Genomic DNA, 24832 nt, shown 5'->3' with positions numbered 1-24832 from the left:
CTGGACCATTTTTAGTTGGGAGATGCTGGGGATTGAGCCTGGGACCTTCTGCTTACCAAGCAGATACTCCACCACTGAGCTATCATCCCTCCCAGAGCATGAAAGACAAGGCACTTCACAGAGCAACAGTCAGATGTGAGGAATTTGCTTTGGGGTTTAGAGGGAATGCCTGGCATCCGGGGGTCTTTGGGATGTTGAACGCACTGCCAAGTAAGGTTGCCGGGTGCCCCCTGGCAACTGATGGGGGGAAGGATTGCGGCTGAGAGAGGCCTAGGCCGGAAATGTCGCTCTCAGTGTGCCCCAGAAGTGATGTCATTCTGTCACCTTCAACACAGGGACGCTCTGGGACTTTGGCAACAACTCTTATGGCAGAAGCCATTTTTGATCATAGAGTTTTTGCCCAAATACCAGAGCGCCCCACGTTGCCAGCGACACTATGACATAACTTCCGGTGAGAGCCAGAAGTGACGTTGCTATGTTGCTAGCGTAGGCCTCTCTTTGCAGCTAGCTGATCAGTGGTCGGGGGGGGGGGGGCAGGGAAGGGTCCCTGATGGGGGATTTTCCCCCCGTGGGGACCTGGCAACACAGATGGAATGAACACCCCCGTAAGGGTTCAAAGGGCATTATGTCCCCCAATATGCTAAGCCATTGTGTTGGGACTTCTGGACAGATTCTCTTCCCGCCAAAGTGTGCGTCCAGACTTACCTCAAAAGGACGAGTGTCCCCCTCCCCAAATTATTTGCCCTTTTACTCTACGGCTGGAGAATTCTGCAGATCAAAAGAGGCCATGCAACGTTAAACCAAACTCCTTATTCATCTCTGCTCTGACATTTCCGTCTTACCTTGATATTTTCCCGTGCTTTAAGAGGAACAAATCCAAACAGAAGAGAGCAGAGGGCCGTCTCATTCTGAAAGGTAAACCTTAACGGTGTGTGGTGGAGGAGGGCAGGGGGAGCCCTCAAATCAAAGTTATAGCTAAATCGCTTTCCGATGAGACTACGAAAGCCCGAATTAGCCTGAGGGCTTATTCGCATTGCAAATATTTACTTCCAAGTGCCCCAATCCACAGTCACTCTCCCCCATCCATTCTCTAACATACTGGTTGGCTTGTGGAAGTTTGCTTTCATTTATCTCCTCTTCCACACAGGAGCCAGCTTCCTGCTGTAGAAGGCAATGTCTGACACCCTCAACCAGGAAGACGGCTTTGCGGGACAGAATTTTCATTGCCTTAAAAAAAGAGAGAGTAGTCATGTGGTCACCAAAACCCACAAACGCCTACTTCGTCTTGGCTTCCTGAATGCCAGTGCTTAGGCTTGCCCACTGACGAATTTTGCTCCTTTAGAAAAAGTCCTTAGTGTACTTTCTAAAGATAAGTAAACGTGCATGGTGCCACACCCCTTTGTGACTTAAAAAAACATACAATGGGAGCCAACGATAGGAAACATCCTCTTTAATATACTGGGGTTGGATCCAGTGGTTAATTTCTCAAGATAATTTCCCCCTCTCTGGGGGGGGGGTCTCCCTTGGAGCTGCATTTTGGAGCTCTTTGGGCTGCACTAAGGCTTTGGACGTAACAACGTCCTACCCTTCTAAACCGCACGCCTTCCACAGAGTCCAGCACATGTCTCTTGAGTATTCCCTCCATCACAGGGACAGACCAGAACTGAACCAGCGTGTTCCGGCTACCTCTTCTTTCATGGTCGAAATCCCCAAAAGGAAACAGATGCAGGGATGCCTTCCTCCCTCTATAGCAGCTTCCTTCAGTCACAGTGAAGTCCCTTGCGCAGTGGGGGGGGGGGGGACTGCTCCCATAGTGATTTTTCAAACATCTTCTTAGCCGAAGACCAATCAGAAACCCCTCCGAGCACTGCCCATTTTATAAAAACACCAGGGAATGTGTCAGTGAGCACTTCGATGCCCGCAGGCACCAATGTTGGGAACTCCCCGCTCTACAGCCTCTTTCTTCTCCACCCCTAACCTCACTGTTCTCCCCGCTTCTGGGTTTTTACTTTCCCTCCCTTGCAGGGCACATTCGGCAGGGAACTCCCATGCGCGCTCCACTTCATGCAAGAATTCGCGCCTCTCCGAAAAACAACAACTAGGTTGGGTGGGTCATTTTATAATTTCTGAGTTTATATTTATGTAAAATAGTATGTATATGTACATACATATATCCCATTTTTACACAGTTACGTATCTGACCGCTTAATAAAGGCAAACGTGTTATAACAACCGGACGGGCCCTGCTTAATGATTATAGATCTTTAAATGCCAACTGCAACCCGCAACTCCAGCCAGAACAACGGCTGCCATTTTTACATTGGGTCAACTGTGTTTGAAGATGAGAAAGAGAAATGTCTCAACACTGGACAATACTTTCCAGACAGACGGCTGAAGCACCACCAAAGGGAGTGTTAAACTACACCTGTGCTTTACATACATAGTGAATATGACAATGAAATTACAACCGGGATTGTAATGATGTACGACTTTAACTCTTTGATTCTGATAGTTCACTTAAGTGTTTTAGGGGCACTCCTCCCACCCCCCACCCCCCCCAAAAAAAAACTATTTTAAAAATTAAGACTCATGGTGTTGGAAAGTTTGCAGATGGCTGTATGTTATGGGAACCATAAACTCAAAAGGTTTATCACCATATGCAAAGACTGGCTGCAGACACCATAACCTGCCACGTCTGCCAAAACAGTTTTCAATCAAATTTAGGGACATGGCAAAATGTTTTCCCCGCAGAGAGTAAAACATTATAACTCTCTCAAAACTGCAACAGGTCAGAAACATGAGGACTGCCAAGAAAACCCCAAAGGAATAAGAGTTCTCTAAAGGATATCCAATTATTGGTCGCTCCTCTAAATCACTTTTTAATTCACATCATTTTTGCAGAAAGGCACATTCTTAATGGCACCCATTTGCAAAGTGTGTAAGCCCAGAGTAAAAAAGGCACTTGATTTTTTAAACCTGTTCCTTAAACGCTCCTTTCATCTTCGTGCCACGGCAGGGGAAACAGAAACGCAACGGCAGAGAAACGGGTTATTCCCCCGCGTGTAGCTGACCCCTGCGATGATGCTCTCACAAATATCCAGCAGGCAGGAAAACGGAAATTGTATTAAACACTTTTCAGAGAGGTCAAAGAATAAACTTGAATACTTTTTCGATATACAAAACTGCCAACGCTACAGGTGAGCAAATAAGAAATTTTTTCTAAAAGAGTGCAGACAGTCCACAGAACGTCGGTCCGGAGGGCAAGTACAAAACAGGGTGCCAGGACGCCGGATTTCGGTGAAACGGGCCTGGGGTGGGGATGCTGCTGCCCTTGACCCTCTCCTTTCCGCCCCAAGTAAAAAAAAAAAAATCATGTGGCGGAAATCGACTGAATGTCGCAGAAGGGTCCAAAGCGTCCAAAAATGTCCTTGGACTGCATGGCAAAGTAACACTTGCCGGCCGACAAGAACTGGGACAAGGAGCAAGCCATGGGGAGGGGCAAAGCCTTGATTTCGTGGGTTTTGATCCAAGCGGAGCAGGTGCCCTTGCTCTTGCTCTCCAGGCAGATGAACAGGTGGAAGCTCTCGATGGGGGCGCACCAGGGGTCCAGCTCCTTGATGTTCCACTGGAGGGCGATGCCTTTGGGGTTCTGCACCTGGGCGACGGCCAGCTCCAGCTTCTGGGGCGGGAGGGTGTCTCTGAAGCCATTCGCCAGCTGCGGGTGCGGGGGGGCCTTCGGCAACGGAGGGAGGTGGGGAAACCGCACGGGGATCTGGGGAGGCAGAAGCGCTGGTTAAGTCCTGCTCGCCAGGCCGGCCGGCGGCCCAAAGGCGCGACAGAGGAACTAAACCTGAATCTGCGTGTTTCGGGGAGAACAAACCAGAAGCCTTAAAAAAAACAACAACAACAACCCTGCTCTCGGTGGCATTTGCCACGGCAAACGGACTCTTTCCAAGACATCGTGAATCGAGTGGTAGCTCAAACGTGCTCAGAATTTCTCATTCGTGCCCTGACTTGGGTATAAGCCCAGACAAGCCCTATGATTTCGTCAGCTCTCGGAAGCTAAGCAGGCAAGTATTTGGATAGGAGACCTTGGAATACCAGCAGTCGGGAGGGACAGAGGCAGGCTCTATTCAAGAAGATGAAGAAGAAGAAGATATTGGATTTATATCCCGCCCTCCACTCCGAAGAGTCTCAGAGCGGCTCACAATCTCCTCTCCCTTCCTCCCCCACAACAGACACCCTGTGAGGGAGATGAAGATATTGGATTTATATCCCGCCCTCCACTCCAAAGAGTCTCAGAGCGGCTCACAATCTCCTTTCCCTTCCTCCCCCACAACAGGACACCCTGTGAGGTAGATGAAGATATTGGATTTATATCCCGCCCTCCACTCCGAAGAGTCTCAGAGCGGCTCACAATCTCCTTTACCTTCCTCCCCCACAACAGACACCCTGTGAGGTAGATGAAGATATTGGATCTATATCCCGCCCTCCACTCCGAAGAGTCTCAGAGAGGCTCACAATCTCCTTTCCCTTCCTCCCCCACAACAGACACCCTGTGAGGTAGATGAAGATATTGGATTTACATCCCGCCCTCCACTCCGAAGAGTCTCAAAGCGGCTCACAATCTTCTTTCCCTTCCTCCCCCACAACAGACACCCTGTGAGGTAGATGAAGATATTGGATTTATATCCCGCCCTCCACTCCGAAGAGTCTCAGAGCGGCTCACAATCTCCTTTCCCTTCCTCCCCCACAACAGACACCCTGTGAGGTAGATGAAGATATTGGATTTATATCCCGCCCTTCACTCCGAAGAGTCTCAGAGCGGCTCACAATCTCCTTTACCTTCCTCCCCCACAACAAACACCCTGTGAGGTGGGTGGGGCTGGAGAGGGCTCTCATAGCAGCTGCCCTTTCAAGGACAACCTCTGCCAGAGCTATGGCTGACCCAAGGCCATGCCAGCAGGTGCAAGTGGAGGAGTGGGGAATCAAACCGGTTCTCCCAGATAAGAGTCCACGCACTTAACCACTACACCAAACTGCTCTCCACCTCTCTGAATACCCTCCTGGCCCCCAGTAGGGGTCAGGCACCAGAGGTTGCCTCATGACTTCAGGGTGCAGACACCCCCCCTAAAAAAAACAAGAATCCTAAAAAAACAAACACAACCTTCTCATTCATAATCACAAGTTCCCGTGTGGATTGGCTACTTTGGCTTGTTTGTTGCGCTTATACCCCATTTTCCTCCTCAACAGAGATCCAAGGCGGCTGGGTGTGGCTTCCCCCCTCCTTCCACTTTACCCTCGCAACAACCCTCTGAGGTAGGCTGCCCCGAGAGCGTGCAAAGTCACTCCACAAACCTCCACGGCAGAAGTGGAGGGGTTTGAACCTGGGTCTCCCAGATCCTCGCCTCACATTCTAACCACCACCCTACATTCCCCCCTCTGAAAGCACGATCCCACCCTCTGGCCTTTCGAGTCCGTGCCCCAACACTCCTCTCCGCGGAACCGCCAACAACCCAGCTGCCAGGAATACGGTTAAGTTCATCCATCTCCATGTGGGAAACACCCCCCCCCCATAAGTGATAGCAGTAAGACCCAAGTTGGGATTTCTCTGCGTCAAGACAGAAAAAGCACAAGCTTCCCCAAACATTTAGGATCTGAGGCCAGGAGCACTTAAGAAAACAGTTAGAGAGCCAGTCTGGTGTCGTGGTTAAGTGCGCCGACTCTTATCTGGAAAAACCGGGCTTGATTCCCCACTCCTCCACCTGCAGCTGCTGGAATGGCCTTGGGTCAGCCACAGCTCTCTTATCTGGGAGAACCGGGTTTGATTCCCCACTCCTCACTTGCAGCTGCTGAAATGGCCTTGGGTCAGCCATAGCTCTCGCAGGAATGGTCCTTGAAAGGGCAGCTTCTGTCTGAGCTCTCTCAGCCCCACCCACCTCACAGGGTGTCTGTTGTGGAGGGAGAAGACAGAGGAGATTGTAAGTCGCTCTGAGTCTCTAATTCAGAGAGAAGGGCAGGGTAGAAATTTGCAATTCTTCTCTTCTCTCCTTTTTCTTGATTTCCAGTTTTTGAGAGTCAAAACTCCCTTCCTGAGATGCAGGTCAGAATAGGACAGTGGGGACTTTTGATTCTCAAAAGTTCATGCAAATCTTGGTCTCCAAGGTGTTCCTGGACTAAAATCTAGTATCTGATGAAGAGGATTGTGGCTCTCCAAAGCCTAAAAAAAGGTCAAGGTAGTCCCCTGTGCAAGCACCAGTCGTTTCAGACTCTGGGGTGATGTTGCCTTCACAAAGTTTTCCCGGCAGACTTTTTACGGGGTCATTTGTCATGGTCTTCCCCAGTCATCTACACTTTCCCCCCCCAGCAAGCTGGTACTCATTTTACTGACCTCGGAAGGATGGCAGGCTGAGTCAACCCTGAGCTGGCTACCTGAACCAGCTTCCGCTGGGATCGAACTCAGGTTGTGAGCAGAGGGCTCTACGCCACGGGGCTCAAAAGCCTGCGCCCCTCAAAAAAAAATCTTGTTGGCTTCCGAGGTGCTCCCAGACTCAAAATCTAGCTGCTCTACTGCAGACCAACACAGCAACCCTTGGAAACTATCAGCTGAACCCTGGCATTTGGGCTTTTGTTTTGGCACTGTGTGTACGCCTGGCGACCTCTACTGGGGCACAGACGACATTCGGAGAAGTGGTTTGATAGCCTGCCTCTGTCTCCTGATCCAAGGTATTCTCTGGAGGCCTCCCTTCCAAATATTCGGCCAGGGTCGGCCCTGCTTCGCTTCTCAGATCTGACGAGACTGGCCTGGCCTGGCCTATCAGCATCTTTCAATCCTTCTTCACACCCAGCTTCATTCACCGTTTCCAATACTTCCCCTCCCCGCTGGACTCGAGGGAGTCATTTGCACTTCAAAACTCATTACAACACGATATACTGAAAAGAAGTTGTCAAACCACATGCACAGTCCGGGAATGTCACAAAACGACAAGGCCATCACTGTTTGCGTTGCTGAATCAATTGGTCTTGCGAGATGGGAGCGCTTTTAAAATTCCCAGAGCACCCGACAATGGCAATGGGGAGGGCGGGCTGAAGAGCGTGAATTCCACCAGATCCCCAAACCCAACGGGCCCCCAAGTCCTCACCCAAACCAAAGTCTAGCCTTGCACTATCCAATCCACAGGCCTGGGCTGTACACCACAGGCCAACCTACGCAGGGAAAACATGGAGACCAGCGCTCCTTCCAGCAGAACGGGGCGCTTTTCAGAGCGGCTGCCGAAAGGGCAAAGAGGACGGCGGCACCTTTGCAAAGACTGAATGCGGCAGAAGCTTCCATGGATTGCCACAGTTCCCAAGTTCTATTCGACAGCCAGATTTTACACAAATACATATACACACGCTGGCACGGGGGGAAATAAGCTGCTGCAAAGAGTGGGACCAGAAGTTCACAAAAGGGTAGGTTTGACTGTTTTCGTTTTAATTTCCTGCCACCGTGAAAGGTCGTCGTTTGCACCCTGAACGCATTTGCTCTTTGCGGAGAAATACTGCAGGCTCCGGGAATCACCTGTAATTTCCAGTTCTTTTGGCTCCTGCTCACAACCTGTTTAAAATTCTCATTTACTGTAAATAAACTCTCTCCAAACAGATTGGCAAAGAATTCAAACAATCATAAATCACTGAAATGCGCCCCCCTCAAAAATACGAATGTGTGTGTACAGTACGAAATAAATTCTACCCCCATCAGACAGCAGCATTAGAATGCTTATTTCAACAGAACCCCAGGCTCCATCCTTTTCCAAAACAGAAACATGCTAAATCTGACCTCTGAAGGGAAGACCTCAGGCAAATACATTGACGGAAAGCATTTCAGAGCCTGGGCTCTACCTGGAGCAGACGGATTTGTTCTAAAATGTAATACCTTCTCTGTCGGCTCTGTTGTCAGCTGCGGGGGCTCTGTGTTCAGCTGGAGCGGCTTGGGCGTGGTGCTTTCCCGGCGGTGGGTTTGTTTTGATGGAGACCTCCGCTTGTTTTTCTGTGCATGCAAAAAAATGTTAATGCGGCACTTTCAACATTTCGCCGCATACAAACCACCTCCCAGAGTTACCCACATGCTGCGCTTGCTTAAGCGATGGCTTAAAAGTACCACTAATGACAGGGATCACAGGGACAAATCTGCGTCATCGTGGAACTGCACCACGGCTTACTCTTGCATGGTAGAATATTACACTGTTGTTCACACACAATACTTTTTAACAAAGCGGTCCCCAGTCTTTTTGGCACCAGGGACCGGTTTTGTGGAAGACAATCTTTCCATGCACGGGGGGGGGGGGGGGGGGGATGGTTTCTTGATGATACTATTATGCACTTTATTTCTATTAGTTTGGTGTGGTGGTTAAGTGCACGGATTCTTATCTGGGAGAACCGGGTTTGATTCCCCACTCCTCCATTTGCAGCTGCTGGAATGGCCTTGGGTCAGCCATAGCTCTCTTATCTGGGAGAACCAGGTTTGATTCCCCACTCCTCCACTTGCAGCTGCTGGAATGGCCTTGGGTCAGCCATAGCTCTCTTATCTGGGAGAACCAGGTTTGATTCCCCACTCCTCCACTTGCAGCTGCTGGAATGGCCTTGGGTCAGCCATAGCTCTCTTATCTGGGAGAACCAGGTTTGATTCCCCACTCCTCCACTTGCAGCTGCTGGAATGGCCTTGGGTCAGCCAGAGCTCTCTTATCTGGGAGAACCAGGTTTGATTCCCCACTCCTCCACTTGCAGCTGCTGGAATGGCCTTGGGTCAGCCATAGCTCTCTTATCAGGGAGAACCGGGTTTGATTCCCCACTCCTCCACTTGCACCTGCTGGAATGGCCTTGGGTCAGCCAGAGCTCTCTTATCAGGGAGAACCGGGTTTGATTCCCCACTCCTCCACTTGCACCTGCTGGAATGGCCTTGGGTCAGCCAGAGCTCTCTTATCTGGGAGAACCGGGTTGGATTCCCCACTCCTCTACTTGCAGCTGCTGGAACGGCCTTGGGTCAGCCAGAGCTCTTATATCTGGGAGAACCGGGTTGGATTCCCCACTCCTCTACTTGCAGATGCTGGAATGGCCTTGCGTCAGCCACAGCTCTCTTATCTGGGAGAACCGGGTTTGATTCCCCACTCCTCCACTTGCAGCTACTGGAATGGCCTTGGGTCAGCCAGAGCTCTCTTATCTGGGAGAAACGGGTTTGATTCCCCACTCCTCCCCTTGCACCTGCTGGAATGGCCTTGCGTCAGCCATAGCTCTCTTATCTGGGAGAACCGGGTTTGATTCCCCACTCCTCCCCTTGCACCTGCTGGAACGGCCTTGGGTCAGCCAGAGCTCTCTTATCTGGGAGAATCGGGTTTGATTCCCCACTCCTCCACTTGCTGCTGCTGGAATGGCCTTGGGTCAGCCATAGCTCTCTTATCTGGGAGAACCGGGTTTGATTCCCCACTCCTCCCCTTGCACCTGCTGGAACGGCCTTGGGTCAGCCAGAGCTCTCGTAGGAGTTGTCCTTGAAAAGGCAACTTCTGGGAGAGCTCTCTCTGCCCCACCCACCTCACAGGGTGTCTGTCATGTGGGAGGAAGACAAAGGAGATTGTGAGCCACTCTGAGATTTGAGTGGAGGGCAGGATGTAAATCTAATGTCATCGTCTTGTTATTATTATTACTACATTGTAATATATAATGAAAAAATTATACACCTCACGGCCCGGTTGCTAACAGGCCACGGCCCGGGGGTTGGGGCCACCTGTTTTAACATATCCCTCTTTCCACTGCCAGAAGAGCAAAAGGAAACTAAGACCAGCAACAAAAATTAAAACCTTTCAGGACAGAACTTCCCAACATGGTTTGGTGCCAAGGTATCTGCCAGCACTTCCCTTGGTGCCCACCGTGCTTTTCAACAGGAAGCCACTGTAAAGCAGGGATTGTTATTGGCTGCCCTTCTTCAAATGAGGGCTTCCCATTGGAAGATCAGGAGGGACTGGGAAGTGCCTGGCTTTCCTTTGTTTGTGGTTCCAGTTCTCCCTCAGGCCTTCCCTTCTTCCCTGAAGGTGAGAGGAGGGCGGAGTTCCATTCAGCTCCACCTCCTGCGGCAGCCATTTTGTTGTTTTGCTCCGGCTTCTCCGGCAGCCGATAGGAGGTGGCGCTAATCCGATCTCTGAAAGGAAGACCCCAGACAAATACATTGATGGAAAACATTTGAGCCTGCGACAAAAAATTTTGTTCTAAAATTTAATACCTTCTCTACTGGCTCTGTGGTCAGCTGGGGCGGCTTGGGCGTGGTGCTTTCCGGCGGCGTCTGTTGTGGGGGAGGAAGATAAAGGAGACTGTGAGCCACTCTGAGCGGAGGGTGGGATATAAATCCAATATCATCATCTTCTTACCACCCCTCTCCCGACATTCAAAAGGTGCCCATGGAGTCAAAAAAGACTAGAGACCCCGGCTTTGGAAAATGAACAAGGTCGTTATCAAAACTGCAGTGACAAAATTAAGCTCCACTGAAACTGGCCATGGGAGTTCAGTTAAGGCAGAGACCTAAAAAGGGCTTACAAATGAAATGATAAAAGCACATAGAGCTCAATTCTGCCCCCACCTCTCCCTTTGGGCGATGGTTGGGAGCGTCAAAATGCTTTTGCTCGGTGGCAAAAGATTTTATTCAATTCATAGCCCACTCTCCCCAAAACCAGCCCACCATCTGATAAATATACAATTAAAAGCTTCCTAAATATAATACAGAATTAATCAAAAACTGTAAAAACAATAAAATTTGATCTGACACCCTTCAGGTGCCAGCGCAAGGTGAAGCCAACCTGTGGTGAGAAGCCTCCACCTTTAGAAGGCGACAACTGCAGATTTATACCCCACCCTTCTCTCCGAATCAGAGTGGCTTACAATCTCCTATATCTTCTCCCCCCACAACAGACACCCTGTGAGGTGGGTGGGGCTGAGAGAGCTCTGACAGAAGCTGCCCTTTCAAGGACAACTCCTGCGATAGCTATGGCTGACCCAAGGCCATTCCAGCAGCTGTAAGTGGAGGAGTGGGGAATCAAACCTGGTTCTCCCAGATAAGACTCCGCGCACTTAACCGCCACACCAAACTGGCTCTCCCTACACCCAACTGGCTCTTTACTGGTTACACATCTCCCTTTTGGAAGAAGGGTGGGCACACAGAGAGAGGCCTTAGGTTAGAAATGTTAAAGGCTTGGGGGGTGGGGAGGGAGAGAACTGCAATTTTTTGGGGAGGGGGGAGAAACATGAATCAGCACGTGGGGCAGGGAAGAAACCCAACTCGCCTTCACCTCGATTAGCATCTTCTTCCTCCGTTAAGTCAATCAGGAGTCTGGTCTGCAAAAGAGAAGAGAGCTTGAATTACCCTTTAATATTTTAACAGCCATGTTTTTGCTAAAAGAGCAGCAGCCCCCTGAAGGGTCTGGGGGCGAGGAAGAGTGCCAGGATCCTAGGAGGACTGCTGGGTTTTTAGCCCACTCTTTGTCCAAGGAAATCCTTGTTCTCCATCCCCCACGTTATTCTCAAAGCGCCCCTCTGTGGACAGCTGGAATGTGAGAGAATGGCCGGCCCATGGTCACTGGAGGGGGACGGGCTTAGATGGCGGCAGTGTTTCCTCGAAGCTGAGTTAGCACGAGCTAGCGCACAATTTTTTGAGCCTCCGGCTTGCACATTTTTGTCTTGGCTCGGGAAAAATGGCCCCAGAGCAAATTAATTTATGCAGCAGCTCACAACTTACATGCCAGTAGCTCAGAAAGCAGAATTTTTGCTCACAAGACCCCACAGCTTAGGAACTTTGGATGGGGTTCTGTGGGGAGGGGCCATGGCTCAGTGGCAGCGCATCTGCCCAGCAGGCAGAAGGGCCCAGATTCAATCCTCAGCCTCTCCAGTTAAAGAGACAGGGTGATGGGAAAGACCTCTGCTTTGAGGCCCTAGAAAGCTGCCAATCTGAGTCGACAGTGATGACCTTGATAGGCCAAGAGTCTGTCTCAAGGCTTCCTTTAGGGAGAGGGGGTGGCTCAGTGGTAGGGCATCTGCTTGCCATGCAGTTCACTTCAGTTCAATTTTATTACTTAGGGCCAAAGGCCGTTACAACATAACATAAGAACGTAAGAGAAGCCATGTTGGATCAGGCCAATGGCCCATCCAGTCCAACACTCTGTGTCACACAGTGGCCAATACACACACACACACATATATATACACACACTGTGGCTAATAGCCACTGATGGACCTCTGCTCCATATTTTTCTCTAACCCCCTCTTGAAGGTGGCTATGCTTGTAGCCGCCACCACCTCCTGTGGCAGTGAATTCCACAGGTTAATCACCCTTTTATCTGTTTTAACCTGAACGCTCAGCAATTTCATCGAATGCCCACGAGTTCTTGTATTGTGAGAAAAGGAGAAAAGTACTTTCTCTACCCCATGCATTATCTTGTAAACCTCTATCATGTTACCCTGCAGTCGACGTTTCTCCAAGCTAAAGAGCCCCAAGCGTTTTAACCTTTCTTCATCGGGAAAAGTGTTCCAACCCTTTAATCACTCTAGTTGCCCTTTTCTGGACTTTTTCCAATGCTATAATATCCTTTTTGAGGTGCGGTGACCAGAGTTGCACACAGTATTCCAAACAGGTTAACGCTAAACCCCCCCCTGTATACAATAAAATGCAGTGCAGAGAAACTGAGTTAAAATACTATAAAACTGCATTTTAAAACTTGTTTCATAAGAGAAAGGAGCAATTCCTATAAGCTATCAACCTATACCGATACTTGGTTTGGACTGAATTTTCTTCGCTACTAAGGCAAAAAGCAGAAAGAGAAACAGCTGTCTAAAACATACACTTAACACGTATTTCAAAATACTTTTATAGATGAACAAACATCAATATATCCACAGTATAAACACGAGGCTTCTAAGCACAGTGTCCCACAAAGAACAAGTCAATTTCACAGTGCGACTCCAGCAGGCCTGTAGCCAGAAAATTTTGGGTGGAGGGGCCCCCCAAGGTAAGAAATTTGGTGGGGGGGGCCACAGGGCCAGATGGCCCCATTTGCACAGAGGCTTTCTCTTGAGGAGCCCTTTGTGCAAACTCCACTAGTTTCCCTGCCTCCTCCGCCATCTGCTGTCAAAGCTGCTGGGGGGGGGGGGGGGGATGCAAAGGGAAGGGAAGGGGTGGGCGGTGGTGGGGAAGGGGAGGAGGCACTGAATGGGGGGGTTAATAGAGGCCCCCCCCCTGTGGCTACGGGCCTGGATTCCGGAAGAGTTCTTCGTCCTTGAAAGTTTGTAGAAACTCCAAAGATAAATCCTGGCACGGAGTCTATCCACAGAAGTCGGCTCCAAAGGTAAGTTTGCCTTCACATGATCGCCAGCTTGAAGAATCACGTTTCACTGAATGCAGCTTCGTCATAAGCTGAATAAATTCTTACTTACAGACAATTTCTTGCACACGCCAACCTCTCAAAGTATTCTTCTCAAATCACGCAAAGGCAAACTTATCTTTGGAGTCGACTTCTGTGGACAGACTCCGTGTCAGGATTTAACTTTGGAGTTTCTACAACCTTTCAAGGACTAAGGATTCTTCTGGAGTCACACAGTGAAATTGACTTGTTCTTTGTGGGACACTGTGCTTAGAAGCCTTGTGTTTATACTGTGGATATATTGATGTTTGTTCATCTATAAAAGTATTTTGTATGTTTCTACTTGAAATATGTGCTAAGTGTATGTTTGAGGTGCAATTGTTTCTCATGTACGCACCCGAGATTCTCAAAAGCTTGTCCGTGATTACTGCCAGTATTCTTTAAAGCAGTGATCCCCAACCTTTGCAGCACTGGAGACTGGCAGGGTGAGGGTACCGAATTTGGCCCCGCCCCCCCGCGGCCACGCAACCTTGCCGCCCCACCCCCCACCCTCGTCCCCCGCCCCCGCGCAGCCCACCCATTGCACAGCCTCGCCACCCCCCCACCACGCAGTCCCATCCCCGCACAGCCTCGCCGCCCCTCCCGCGGTGCCTCCAGCACCCTCCGTTTTTACGATTTTAAGTCCAGGGAAGGGCCGAAGCGCCGCCTTCCACGGCTCTTGAAAGGCCGACAAACCCCGCCCCCCCCAACCGATTGGCAGCGAAAACCTTCATAGCAGCAGCAGGCGACCCGCTGAAGAGGGACCCGCCCAGGAAGTGGAGAGGAGACAAGGACGGCGGCGCTTCTTCAGCGGGTCGCCTGCTGCTGCTATGAAGGTTTTCGCTGCCAATCGGTTGCGGGGGGGCGGGGTTTGTCGGCCTTTCAAGAGGCAGGGAAGGCGGAGCTACGCCCCTTCCGTGGCCTTAAAATCGTAAAAACGGAGAATGCTGTCGGTGCCGTGAGGCTGCGCAGGGGCGTGGCCAGGTGAGGAGGCTGCAGCCTGGACAATAAAAGGAAATGTCACAACCCTTCGTAATCCTGACTACCTTCTACTGCGGAACAAGGGAAGTTTTTTTATTTAGTATATTTCTATCCCGCCCATTCCCCGTAGGGCTCGGGGTGCAGCACAACATATAATAAAACAATAACGGTGGCTCAGTGGTAGAGCATCTGGTAAGCAGAAGGTCCCAGGTTCAATCCCCGGCATCTCCAACTAAAAAGTGTCCAGGCAAGTAGGCGTGAAAAACCTCAGCCTGAGACCCTGGAGAGCCATGAATGGGGCTGTGGCTCAGTGGTAGAGCATCTGTTTGGGAAGCAGAAGGTCCCAGGTTCAATCCCCGGCATCTCCAACTAAAAAGGGTCCAGGCAAGTAGGTGTGAAAAACCTCAGCTTGAGACCCTGGAGAGCCATGAATGGGGCTGTGGCTCAGTGGTAGAGCATCTGCTTGGGAAGCAGAAGGTCCCAGGTTCAATCCCTGGCATCTCCAAAAAAAGGGTCCAGGCAAATAGGTGTGAAAAACCTCAGCTTGAGACCCTGGAGAGCCGCTGCCAGTCTGAGAAGACAATACTGACTTTGATGGACCAAGGAGGGTCTGATTCAGTATAAGGCAGCTTCATAGGTTCATAAAATACAATAAAAACATTTTTATGAACGGACAACTCAGCAGCACTCAGAAAATTTCCAAATCCTCACAATATTGCCCAGTCTGGCCGTCTCACATCATGACAAGATGTTATCCCGCAGAGATGGCAGATCTTATTCCATTGTAAAGCACAGTGCCCACGGGGGAGGCCAACCAGATCAAGAATAGACGCTCGCAGCCTCAACTAAAAGCTTGGCGGAACAGCTCCGTTTTACAGGCCTTACAGAAGGCTGAGAGATCAGGTAGGGCCTGGGTCTCTGTAGGGAGCTGATTCTACCAGGTCGGGGCCAGGACTGAAAAAGCCCCGGCCCTAGTTGAGGCAAGGCGGGCGTCTCTTGTGTCAAGTCTCTGTAAAATGTTGGTCAAGCCTGCACTCAACTTTGGTTCAGGCAAAGAGCCTTCTGGGTAAAGCCTGTCTGTATTTCAATGCTGCTAGCTAAACCTCTCCCTACCCCCCTCCTTTTCCTTTGTTATGTAGCCTTGCTTTGAAATGGGAATATGGGAAGCTATAATCTGTGCCTTCTCAGGCTGGGCATCGGGGGAGGTTGGAGCCAAAGACGCTCAAGGCCAAAGCCGGCCTGAGAAAGAAATTGTAACATCAATGTGTGAATGTGCCCTGCATAGTGCCCCTCCCTTAAGAATCCCTTTAAAGTGTACCTTATATGATGGCATTGTACTGTATGATCTTTAGTCTTTCAATTTGAACTTAGCCAAGAACATCCTTATCAATAAACTAGCTACTTGAATTTGGAGACTTGACATCTTGGGCCGGAGACAGTCAGCAGATGTTGGGAGGCCGAACGTAACGAAGTTTGGGTTCTGTGCAGAGCAGAACAGAGGGGGAAACCCTGTTTCAAACTGACCTTAGGGGCACCGGGGGCTTCGGCTGAGCTGTGCGTATCCGAGGATGCTCTCTTCTGCTGAGCGTCTGTGGAAATTGGAAAGGAGCGTTACCCCGACAGCCTCAAATTTAGTTGACAAGGCATACTGGTTTTCCATGCCACGTCCGGAAGGTAGGCAGATGGAGGGCTAATTTGGAGGCAAATCAGTGCCTGCACACAGCACGATCACAAGACCAGTTTTGGGACAGGCAGCAAAAACCAAGCGGATGTATCTACGACCAGGTCAAAACATGGAAAGAGGTCGTTTTAAGGCAGAATCATCCTTTATAGCCTAGATGCAAAGCCGGTCGTTTTAAAGGAATTTATTTATGCACCTTATTTATACTAGAAGGGCAGCTGCTGTGAGAGCTCTCTCAGCCCCACCCACCTCACAGGGTGTCTGTTGTGGGGGAAAGAGATAAAGGAGATTGTAAGCTGCTCTGAGACTCTGATTCAGAGAGAAGAGCGGGGTATAAATCTGCGTTTCTTCTTCTTCTTCTATAACTACACCTTTCTCCTCAACGAGTACCTGGAGCAGTTTACGATAATGACTCCATTTAATCCTCAAAACAGCCCTGCGAGGAAGGTAAGGCTGCGAAGTGTGTGACTGGCCCAAGGTCACCCAGCAAGCTTTAGGGGCAGAGCAGGAATTTGAACCTGGGACTCCCAGATTCTAGTCCGATATTCTTAGCCGCTATACCTCCCTGGCTAACAGGCCTATTAATAATCATTATTCTTTATTTTCTCATGTTTACTATCACAACTTCAGCAGCAGCCCCCCGAAGGCTCTGAAGGCTTTGTGGAAGACTTTTTGAGACTGCTAACCAGAGTGTCATAAACCCATGTTAAGCGCACGTGCGAGGTTAGGTCCAGGAATGGATTTCCAAAAGGGAAGCTGCAGAAAATGGCTTAATCTCAGCTCAGTTTGCTAGAGAAAACTGAGGCTGAGGGCATCTGATCATGGGAACTGAACTTTTGTGCTTCTTCCCTATGGATTTCAATGGTATTTAGGTGTGCCTGCTCTTTGCCCAGATTGCACCGTTACATTACAGCAATTGCTTTCTATAAATCATGCACATGTAGAGAAACACTACTGGTTAAACACGGCACTTGATCCCAAAAGATTCTACAAACACTACTGGTTAAACTTCTCACTGAAGAAAAGAAAGCATTCCTTTGATGGAGGCAAGCAGTGAGCCTCACCTAAACATATCTAGAGTGTCCTTCCGTTATGCACTGTGAAGGGAGGGAAAAAAAGAGGAGAGAGGCATAAGCAAAATAGCTGAGTTTCCTTGAGCCGTATTCTGTTAAAACTGGCGTTTTATACACATTCAAACACAAATCTTAAAGTCTCTGTACCTGTTGAATTCTTGGCTTGGACAACCGAAGTTTCCACTTTGAGGCATGTTTCCTTGGCAGAACTGATAAAAAAAGAAGGGCAAAAAAGCAAAAAAAAAAAAAAATCCCATCAAAATAACGAATTATTGGCCAGACAGACAAAGCAGCCAGATCCCTCCCCATTTGGGGTGCTAAACGCCTCGATTTGCTTTAACCGTAAATTATTTTACACTTCCAGGTAATTCTGGCACCCGTTCAGGAATTCCTTCTCTCCCTCTCATGTGTGTGTGTGTGTGTGTGAGCACCGCAAAGCACAAAAAGCAGGGGTGTGAAAACTTCTCATCAACATACAGATAGCACACGGAGTTCAGGAGACACTGCCAACTGGTATCAGGGACATTTACCTGGTTGCTCATCTTTTTTTTTTTTTTTTTTTAAAGGACGTTCAGAATGTTCCGTGAACATTTCATTTCCCCAGTCATTCATATGTCCCCCAACTACCTGCTCAGCACAGAAGTGCGGAGGTAGAGAAATGTCACTCCCCCTGTCCAATGTTGCAAGAGGCAACATTTGAACCTAGTCCTTCCTAATTTTTTTTTTTAAAAACAAAGAATATTTTATTAAGATAAAATAATGAATACATACAAGCAGAATATTAAAAAGCAACACAGTAACCTATCAGGCAAGGTGATTGAATTATGTACCAAACACAGTACAAAGAGCACCATATTATTATTTTTATTATTATTATAAAAATTATTACAACTAAAAGAGAAAACATATATATCTACATATAAGATGACTAAAACTATCTACAAAGTAGGAATCCAGGAGCACCTTTAAGACCAGCGAAGTTTTATTCAGAATGGCAGCTTTCGTGTGCTCTAAGCAGACTTCTTCAAACAAGGGAATAAAACTTCGTTGGTCTTAAAGGCGCTGCTGGACTCCTGCTTTGTTCGATTGCTTCAGACCAACACGGCTGCCCGCCTGGATCTAAAGCCATCTACGAGAGCAAACATTTGGAAGCAAAAAGAGGACTCAGAGGTGAGTTTCCCAGGGCAAATAAAGTTAGAGATATAACCAAACATGAAGTTCCATTTCTACGAGTGAAATGCAATGCCCTGGGTTTTTTTTTTTTTGGGGGGGGGGGTTGATGGGAGCGGGTGGCAGAGAGTGTAACTTTGCTTATGTCTCCGCTGGCAGTCACCACGTTACTACGCTTGCTATCATGAAAAAGATCCTGGATTATATCTTGCCCTCCACTCCAAATCTCAGAGCGGCTCACAATCTCTTTTATCTCCCTCCCCCACAACAGACACCCTGTGAGGTGGGTGAGGCAGAGAGAGCTTTCACAGCAGCTGCCCTTTCAAGGACAACCTCTGCCCGAGCTCTGGCTGACCCAAGGCCATTCCAGCAGCTGCAAGTGGAGGAGTGGGGAATCAAACCCGGTTCTCCCACATAAGAGAGCTCTGGCTGACCCAAGGCCATTCCAGCTGCTGCAAGTGGAGGAGTGGGGAATCCAACCCGGTTCTTCCAGATAAGAGAACTCTGGCTGCCCCAAGGCCATTCCAGTAGCTGCAAGTGGAGGAGTGAGGAATCCAACCCGGTTCTCCCAGATAAGAGAGCTCTGGCTGACCCAAGACCATTCCAGCAGCTGCAAGTGGAGGAGTGGGGAATCAAACCCGGTTCTCCCAGATAAGAGAGCTCTGGCTGACCCAAGGCCATTCCAGCAGCTGCAAGTGGAGGAGTGGGGAATCAAACCCGGTTCTACCAGATAAGAGAGCTGTGGCTGACCCAAGCCATTCCAGCAGCTGCAAGTGGAGGAGTGGGGAATCAAACCCGGTCTCCCAGATAAGAGAGCTCTGGCTGACCCAAGGCCATTCCAGCAGCTGCAAGTAGAGGAGTGGGGAATCCAACCCGGTTCTCCCAGATAAGAGAGCTCTGGCTGACCCAAGGCCATTCCAGCAGGTTCTAGTGGAGGAGTGGGGAATCAAACCCAGTTCTCCCAGATAAGAGAGCTCTGGCTGACCCAAGGCCATTCCAGCAGCTGCGAGTGGAGGAGTGGGGAATCAAACCCGGTTCTTCCAGATAAGAAAGCTCTGGCTGACCCAAGGCCATCCCAGCAGCTGCAAGTGGAGGAGTGGGGAATCCAACCCGGTTCTCCCAGATAAGAGAGCTCTGGCTGACCCAAGGCCATTCCAGCAGCTGCAAGTAGAGGAGTGGGGAATCCAACCCGGTTCTCCCAGATAAGAGAGCTCTGGCTGACCCAAGGCCATTCCAGCAGCTGCAAGTGGAGGAGTGGGGAATCAAACCCGGTTCTCCCAGATAAGAGAGCTCTGGCTGACCAAAGGCCATTCCAGCAGCTGCAAGTAGAGGAGTGGGGAATCCAACCCGGTTCTCCCAGATAAGAGAGCTCTGGCTGACCCAAGGCCATCCCAGCAGCTGCAAGTGGAGGAGTGGGGAATCCAACCCGGTTCTCCCAGATAAGAGAGCTCTGGCTGACCCAAGGCCATTCCAGCAGCTGCAAGTGGAGGAGTGGGGAATCAAACCCGGTTCTCCCAGATAAGAGAGCTCTGGCTGACCCAAGGCCATCCCAGCAGCTGCAAGTGGAGGAGTGGGGAATCCAACCCGGTTCTCCCAGATAAGAGAGCTCTGGCTGACCCAAGGCCATTCCAGCAGCTGCAAGTGGAGGAGTGGGGAATCAAACCCGGTTCTCCCAGATAAGAGAGCTCTGGCTGACCCAAGGCCATTCCAGCAGCTGCAAGTAGAGGAGTGGGGAATCCAACCCGGTTCTCCCAGATAAGAGAGCTCTGGCTGACCCAAGGCCATTCCAGCAGGTTCTAGTGGAGGAGTGGGGAATCAAACCCAGTTCTCCCAGATAAGAGAGCTCTGGCTGACCCAAGGCCATTCCAGCAGCTGCGAGTGGAGGAGTGGGGAATCAAACCCGGTTCTCCCAGATAAGAAAGCTCTGGCTGACCCAAGGCCATCCCAGCAGCTGCAAGTGGAGGAGTGGGGAATCCAACCCGGTTCTCCCAGATAAGAGAGCTCTGGCTGACCCAAGGCCATTCCAGCAGCTGCAAGTAGAGGAGTGGGGAATCCAACCCGGTTCTCCCAGATAAGAGAGCTCTGGCTGACCCAAGGCCATTCCAGCAGCTGCAAGTGGAGGAGTGGGGAATCAAACCCGGTTCTCCCAGATAAGAGAGCTCTGGCTGACCCAAGGCCATTCCAGCAGCTGCAAGTGGAGGAGTGGGGAATCCAACCCGGTTCTCCCAGATAAGAGAGCTCTGGCTGACCCAAGGCCATCCCAGCAGCTGCAAGTGGAGGAGTGGGGAATCCAACCCGGTTCTCCCAGATAAGAGAGCTCTGGCTGACCCAAGGCCATCCCAGCAGCTGCAAGTGGAGGAGTGGGGAATCCAACCCGGTTCTCCCAGATAAGAGAGCTCTGGCTGACCCAAGGCCATTCCAGCAGGTGCAAGTGGAGGAGTGGGGAATCAAACCCGGTTCTCCCAGATAAGAGAGCTCTGGCTGACCCAAGGCCATTCCAGCAGCTGCAAGTGGAGGAGTGGGGAATCCAACCCGGTTCTCCCAGATAAGAGAGCTCTGGCTGACCCAAGGCCATTCCAGCAGGTGCAAGTGGAGGAGTGGGGAATCAAACCCGGTTCTCCCAGATAAGAGAGCTCTGGCTGACCCAAGGCCATTCCAGCAGCTGCAAGGGGAGGAGTGGGGAATCCAACCCGGTTCTCCCAGATAAGAGAGCTCTGGTTGACCCAAGGCCATTCCAGCAGCTGCAAGTGGAGGAGTGGGGAATCCAACCCGGTTCTCCCAGATAAGAGAGCTCTGGCTGACCCAAGGCCATTCCAGCAGCTGCAAGTGGAGGAGTGGGGAATCCAACCCGGTTCTCCCAGATAAGAGTCTGCACACTTATCCACTACACCAAACTGACCCTCTCATGGAGGGGGGGAGGCCGAGTTAGAGAGGCGTGCACGTGCTAGGAAGTTCCTAACAGCCTTGCCTTTGGGCTGACTTTCCTGTTAAAATGTGGAAATGGCTGCCAGAGGATACAGTGATGGCTGCAGGAATAAACAGTTTAAAAAGGGAATGAGATTTAAGTCTATCAGTGGCGACTAAAGGACACCTCCATGTTCAGAGGCACCCAGCCTCTGAATCCCAGAGCCGGAAGGCAACATCAGGGGAAGGCCTCGGCCTCTCTGCCCTGTTGTGGAACCTCCAGTGTGGGACAGGATGCTGGTTTGATCCAGCAGGGCTCTTCTGATGTACTGATTTGTACCTTCCGGCAGAATTATGCATGCATGACCGTAACCAGCTCCTGACACCTTTGCCTTGGCTCTCCTTTCTTTCATTGCCCCTTGGCATGGTCGTGGAAGTGACTGGTCCAAGGTCACCCAGTCACCTTTCCTCCCCAAGTGGGGATCTGGACTAGAGATGTGAAGGCCCATAGAAAAAACGGAAACATTTGGGGAAGAAATGGTTTTCCCCTGTTTTTTCCTGAAGCCATTGCTTTTTTCTGACAAATTGGAAAAATTTTAAAAAAAGAAAAAACGATTACGGAACTTTTTTTTTTTTTAAACATGAATGGGTTTTTAAAATTTTTATTTAATACCATGGAGAGGAAATACGAATAACCGTTACTTATGGATTTTTAAAATTGTTTTGTGGAGGTTTTTTTCCGTCCGTTCCACATAAACTAGTAAAGAGTTCAGGAGACTGTCGCTCCGTTTGTTACAATTGCAAATAAATATTATTTTAAAAAGTAAATTATGTTTGTAATAATTGTTTGGATGCACTATATTTTTTTAACATGCTAGTTGTCCATAGCCATATCTTATGTTCCCAAAGCAAAAGAATGACTTTCAATCTGGAAAAGAAAAAAAAAGAAGTGCTAATGTAGCATTGCGTTTCAATTCGTTCCGAAAATTTCTGGGTTTTTTTCTGAGCTTCAAAATTTCCAGAAATTTTACACCTCTAATCTGGACCCAGCCTCTACATTCCCACGCAAAAAGCCAGCCCGCTACCCTACACTGCCGCCGCCAGATGGCCAGCTTGCTGCTGTTTCTTTTTGGGACAACATTGTCCAAGCCACTGAAGAGGCCCAACGGCTTTGCTGTCCAGGAAAACACACCTACCTTCTGGCAGTTTTGGAAGGAACCTCACCGGGCTGTGCTGACCGACGCTTCGGTGCCATGGGCGGGTCACTTCTACTCCCAGGAAGAGACGCAGGCACATTCAATATGGTCGTTTTGGGTTGTGTACCTGGGAGATTCACCTGAGGAGCAAAAAGGTCCATTAACGCCTTCCTTCAGATCGACATTAATACATCAAACGAGCCCCTTCCACCGCTGGGCGCCTCCCCCTTGGCATCAGGATTCTGGGTGGCTTCCGAACAGAACCAGCCGGCCCCTTTCCTAGAGCGTCGGGACCTAGCAATGGTGATCCACGTGACGGTCACCTCAAGATTGGACTACTGTAACGCTCTCTACATGGGGCTGCCTCTGTACCGGACCCGGGAGCTGCAGCTAATGCAGAACGCGGCGGCCAGGCTGTTACTTGGTCTCCCAAGATGGGAACATATACGGCCGGGGCTGCGCGGACTGCACTGGCTGCCAATCGTATACCGGATCCAGTACAAAGTGCTGGTCATAACCTTTAAAGCCCTATATGGCCAAGGACCGACCTACCTGAGGGACCGTCTCTCCCCATATGAGCCCCAGAGAGCACTGAGGTCAGTGGGGAAAAGCAGACTGAATATCCCTGGGCCAAAAGAAGTTAAACTTCAAAGCACCCGCACTCGGGCCTTTTCCGTTGCGGCCCCACAATTCTGGAACCAACTCCCAGAGAAGGTGCGGGCCCTGCGGAACTTAGACCAGTTCCGCAGGGCCTGCAAGACCGCCCTCTTCAAACAGGCGTTCACCAATAACTGAATTAATGTTTACCGCCAGATTAATAACGTTTACCGCCAGTGTTAATTTAGGAATGTTTTAATTAATTATTGACTATTGACTGGTTTTAATGTGAATTTTAATGTGAATTTAATGTTTTTATTATTGTATTGTTTACTTGAAATGCTGTTAGCCGCCCTGAGCCTGCTTCGGCGGGGGAGGGCGGGATATAAATAAAATTTTACATTACATTACATCATTGGCTGCTGATTTTCCTCTCCGCCAGCTGCTGGGAGAGCCTGGTTTCTCTTTAGCAACTACTCGGGGCTTCTTCAGGAGGTACATGCGCAGAAATCCATGCTGAAAGGCAGACACGAAAGTGGCTCAAGAGAGATTTACTTACGGTAATTATGCATTGAGCACTGTCCCCAGGGACCTGAAATCACTTAAGCCAGTTTGGTGTAGTGGTTAAGTGCGCAGACTCTTATCCGGGAGAACTGGGTTTGATTCCCCACTCCTCCACTTGCACCTGCTGGAATGGTCTTGGGTCAGCCACAGCTCTCTTATCTGGGAGAACCGGGTTGGATTTCCCACTCCTCCACTTGCAGCTGCTGGAATGGCCTTGGGTCAGCCATGGCTCTCTTATCTGGGAGAACTGGGTTGGATTCCCCGCTCCTCCTCTTGCACCTGCTGGAATGGCCTTGGGTCAGCCAGAGCTCTCTTATCTGGGAGAACCGGGTTTGATTCCCCACTCCTCCACTTGCAGCTGCTGGCATGGCCTTGGGTTAGCCAGAGCTCTCTTATCTGGGAGAAGCGGGTTTGATTCCCCACTCTGCCACTTGCAGCTGCTGGAATGGCCTTGGGTCAGCCAGAGCTCTCTTATCTGGGAGAACCGGGTTTGATTCCCCACTCCTCCCCTTGCAGCTGCTGGAATGGCCTTGGGTCAGCCAGAGCTCTCTTATCTAGGAGAACCGGATTGGATTCCCCACTCCTCCACTTGCAGCTGCTGGAATGGCCTTGGGTCAGCCATAGCTCTCTTATCTGGGAGAACCGGGTTGGATTCCCCACTCCTCCACTTTCACCTGCTGGAATGGCCTTGGGTCAGCCATAGCTCTCTTATCTGGGGGAACCGGGTTTGATTCCCCACTCCTTCACTTGCAGCTGCTGGAATGGCCTTGGGTCAGCCAGAGCTCTCTTATCTGGGAGAACTGGGTTTGATCCCCCACTCCTCCACTTGCAGCTGCTGGAATGGCCTTGGGTCAGCCATAGCTCTCTTATCTGGGAGAACTGGGTTTGATTCCGCACTGGTTTGATTCCAGCTGCTGGAATGGCCTTGGGTCAGCGATAGCTCTCTTATCTGGGAGAACCGGGTTTGATTCCCCACTCCTCCACTTGCACCTGCTGGAATGGCCTTGGGTCAGCGATAGCTCTTTTATTTGGGAGAACCGGGTTTGATTCCCCACTCCTCCACTTGCACCTGCTGGAATGACCTTGGGTCAGCCATAGCTCTCTTATCTGGAAAAACGGGGTTTGATTCCCCACTCCTCCATTTGCAGCTGCTGGAATGGCCTTGGGTCAGCCATAGCTCTTGTAGTTGTTGTCCTTGAAAGGGCAGCTGCTGTAAGAGTTCTTTTAGCCCTGCCCACCTCACAGGGTGTC

At 50.1% G+C, this 24832-nt stretch overlaps 1 protein-coding gene and 1 non-coding gene across 3 annotated transcripts in view; one reads left to right on the top strand and one right to left on the bottom strand.

The window, feature by feature from the left end:
- Positions 1-2112: 2112 nt before the first annotated feature.
- ATF7IP2 (activating transcription factor 7 interacting protein 2) overlaps positions 2113-24832 on the bottom strand; it is a 60680-nt gene continuing 37960 nt past the window's right edge. For both annotated transcript variants that reach the window (XM_060260458.1, XM_060260457.1), the window contains 7 exons: positions 22421-22560; positions 17298-17359; positions 15921-15985; positions 11307-11358; positions 10253-10312; positions 7916-8029; positions 2113-3772 (listed from right to left, as the gene is read on the bottom strand). In XM_060260458.1, coding sequence (XP_060116441.1) covers positions 3192-3772; positions 7916-8029; positions 10253-10312; positions 11307-11358; positions 15921-15985; positions 17298-17359; positions 22421-22560 — 1074 coding nt within the window. In that variant the 3' untranslated portion in view covers positions 2113-3191. The remainder of the gene's footprint in view (positions 3773-7915; positions 8030-10252; positions 10313-11306; positions 11359-15920; positions 15986-17297; positions 17360-22420; positions 22561-24832) is intronic.
- Positions 14830-14901, top strand: TRNAP-GGG (transfer RNA proline (anticodon GGG)). The gene has a single exon. It is a non-coding gene; the product is annotated as a tRNA-Pro (tRNA).

This window comes from Heteronotia binoei, chromosome 20, assembly GCF_032191835.1.
Source record: "Heteronotia binoei isolate CCM8104 ecotype False Entrance Well chromosome 20, APGP_CSIRO_Hbin_v1, whole genome shotgun sequence".
Classification (NCBI taxonomy): Eukaryota; Metazoa; Chordata; class Lepidosauria; order Squamata; family Gekkonidae; genus Heteronotia; species Heteronotia binoei.
The sequence above is the reverse complement of the archived record's forward strand: the minus strand, read 5'-3'. Positions and strand labels throughout refer to the sequence as shown.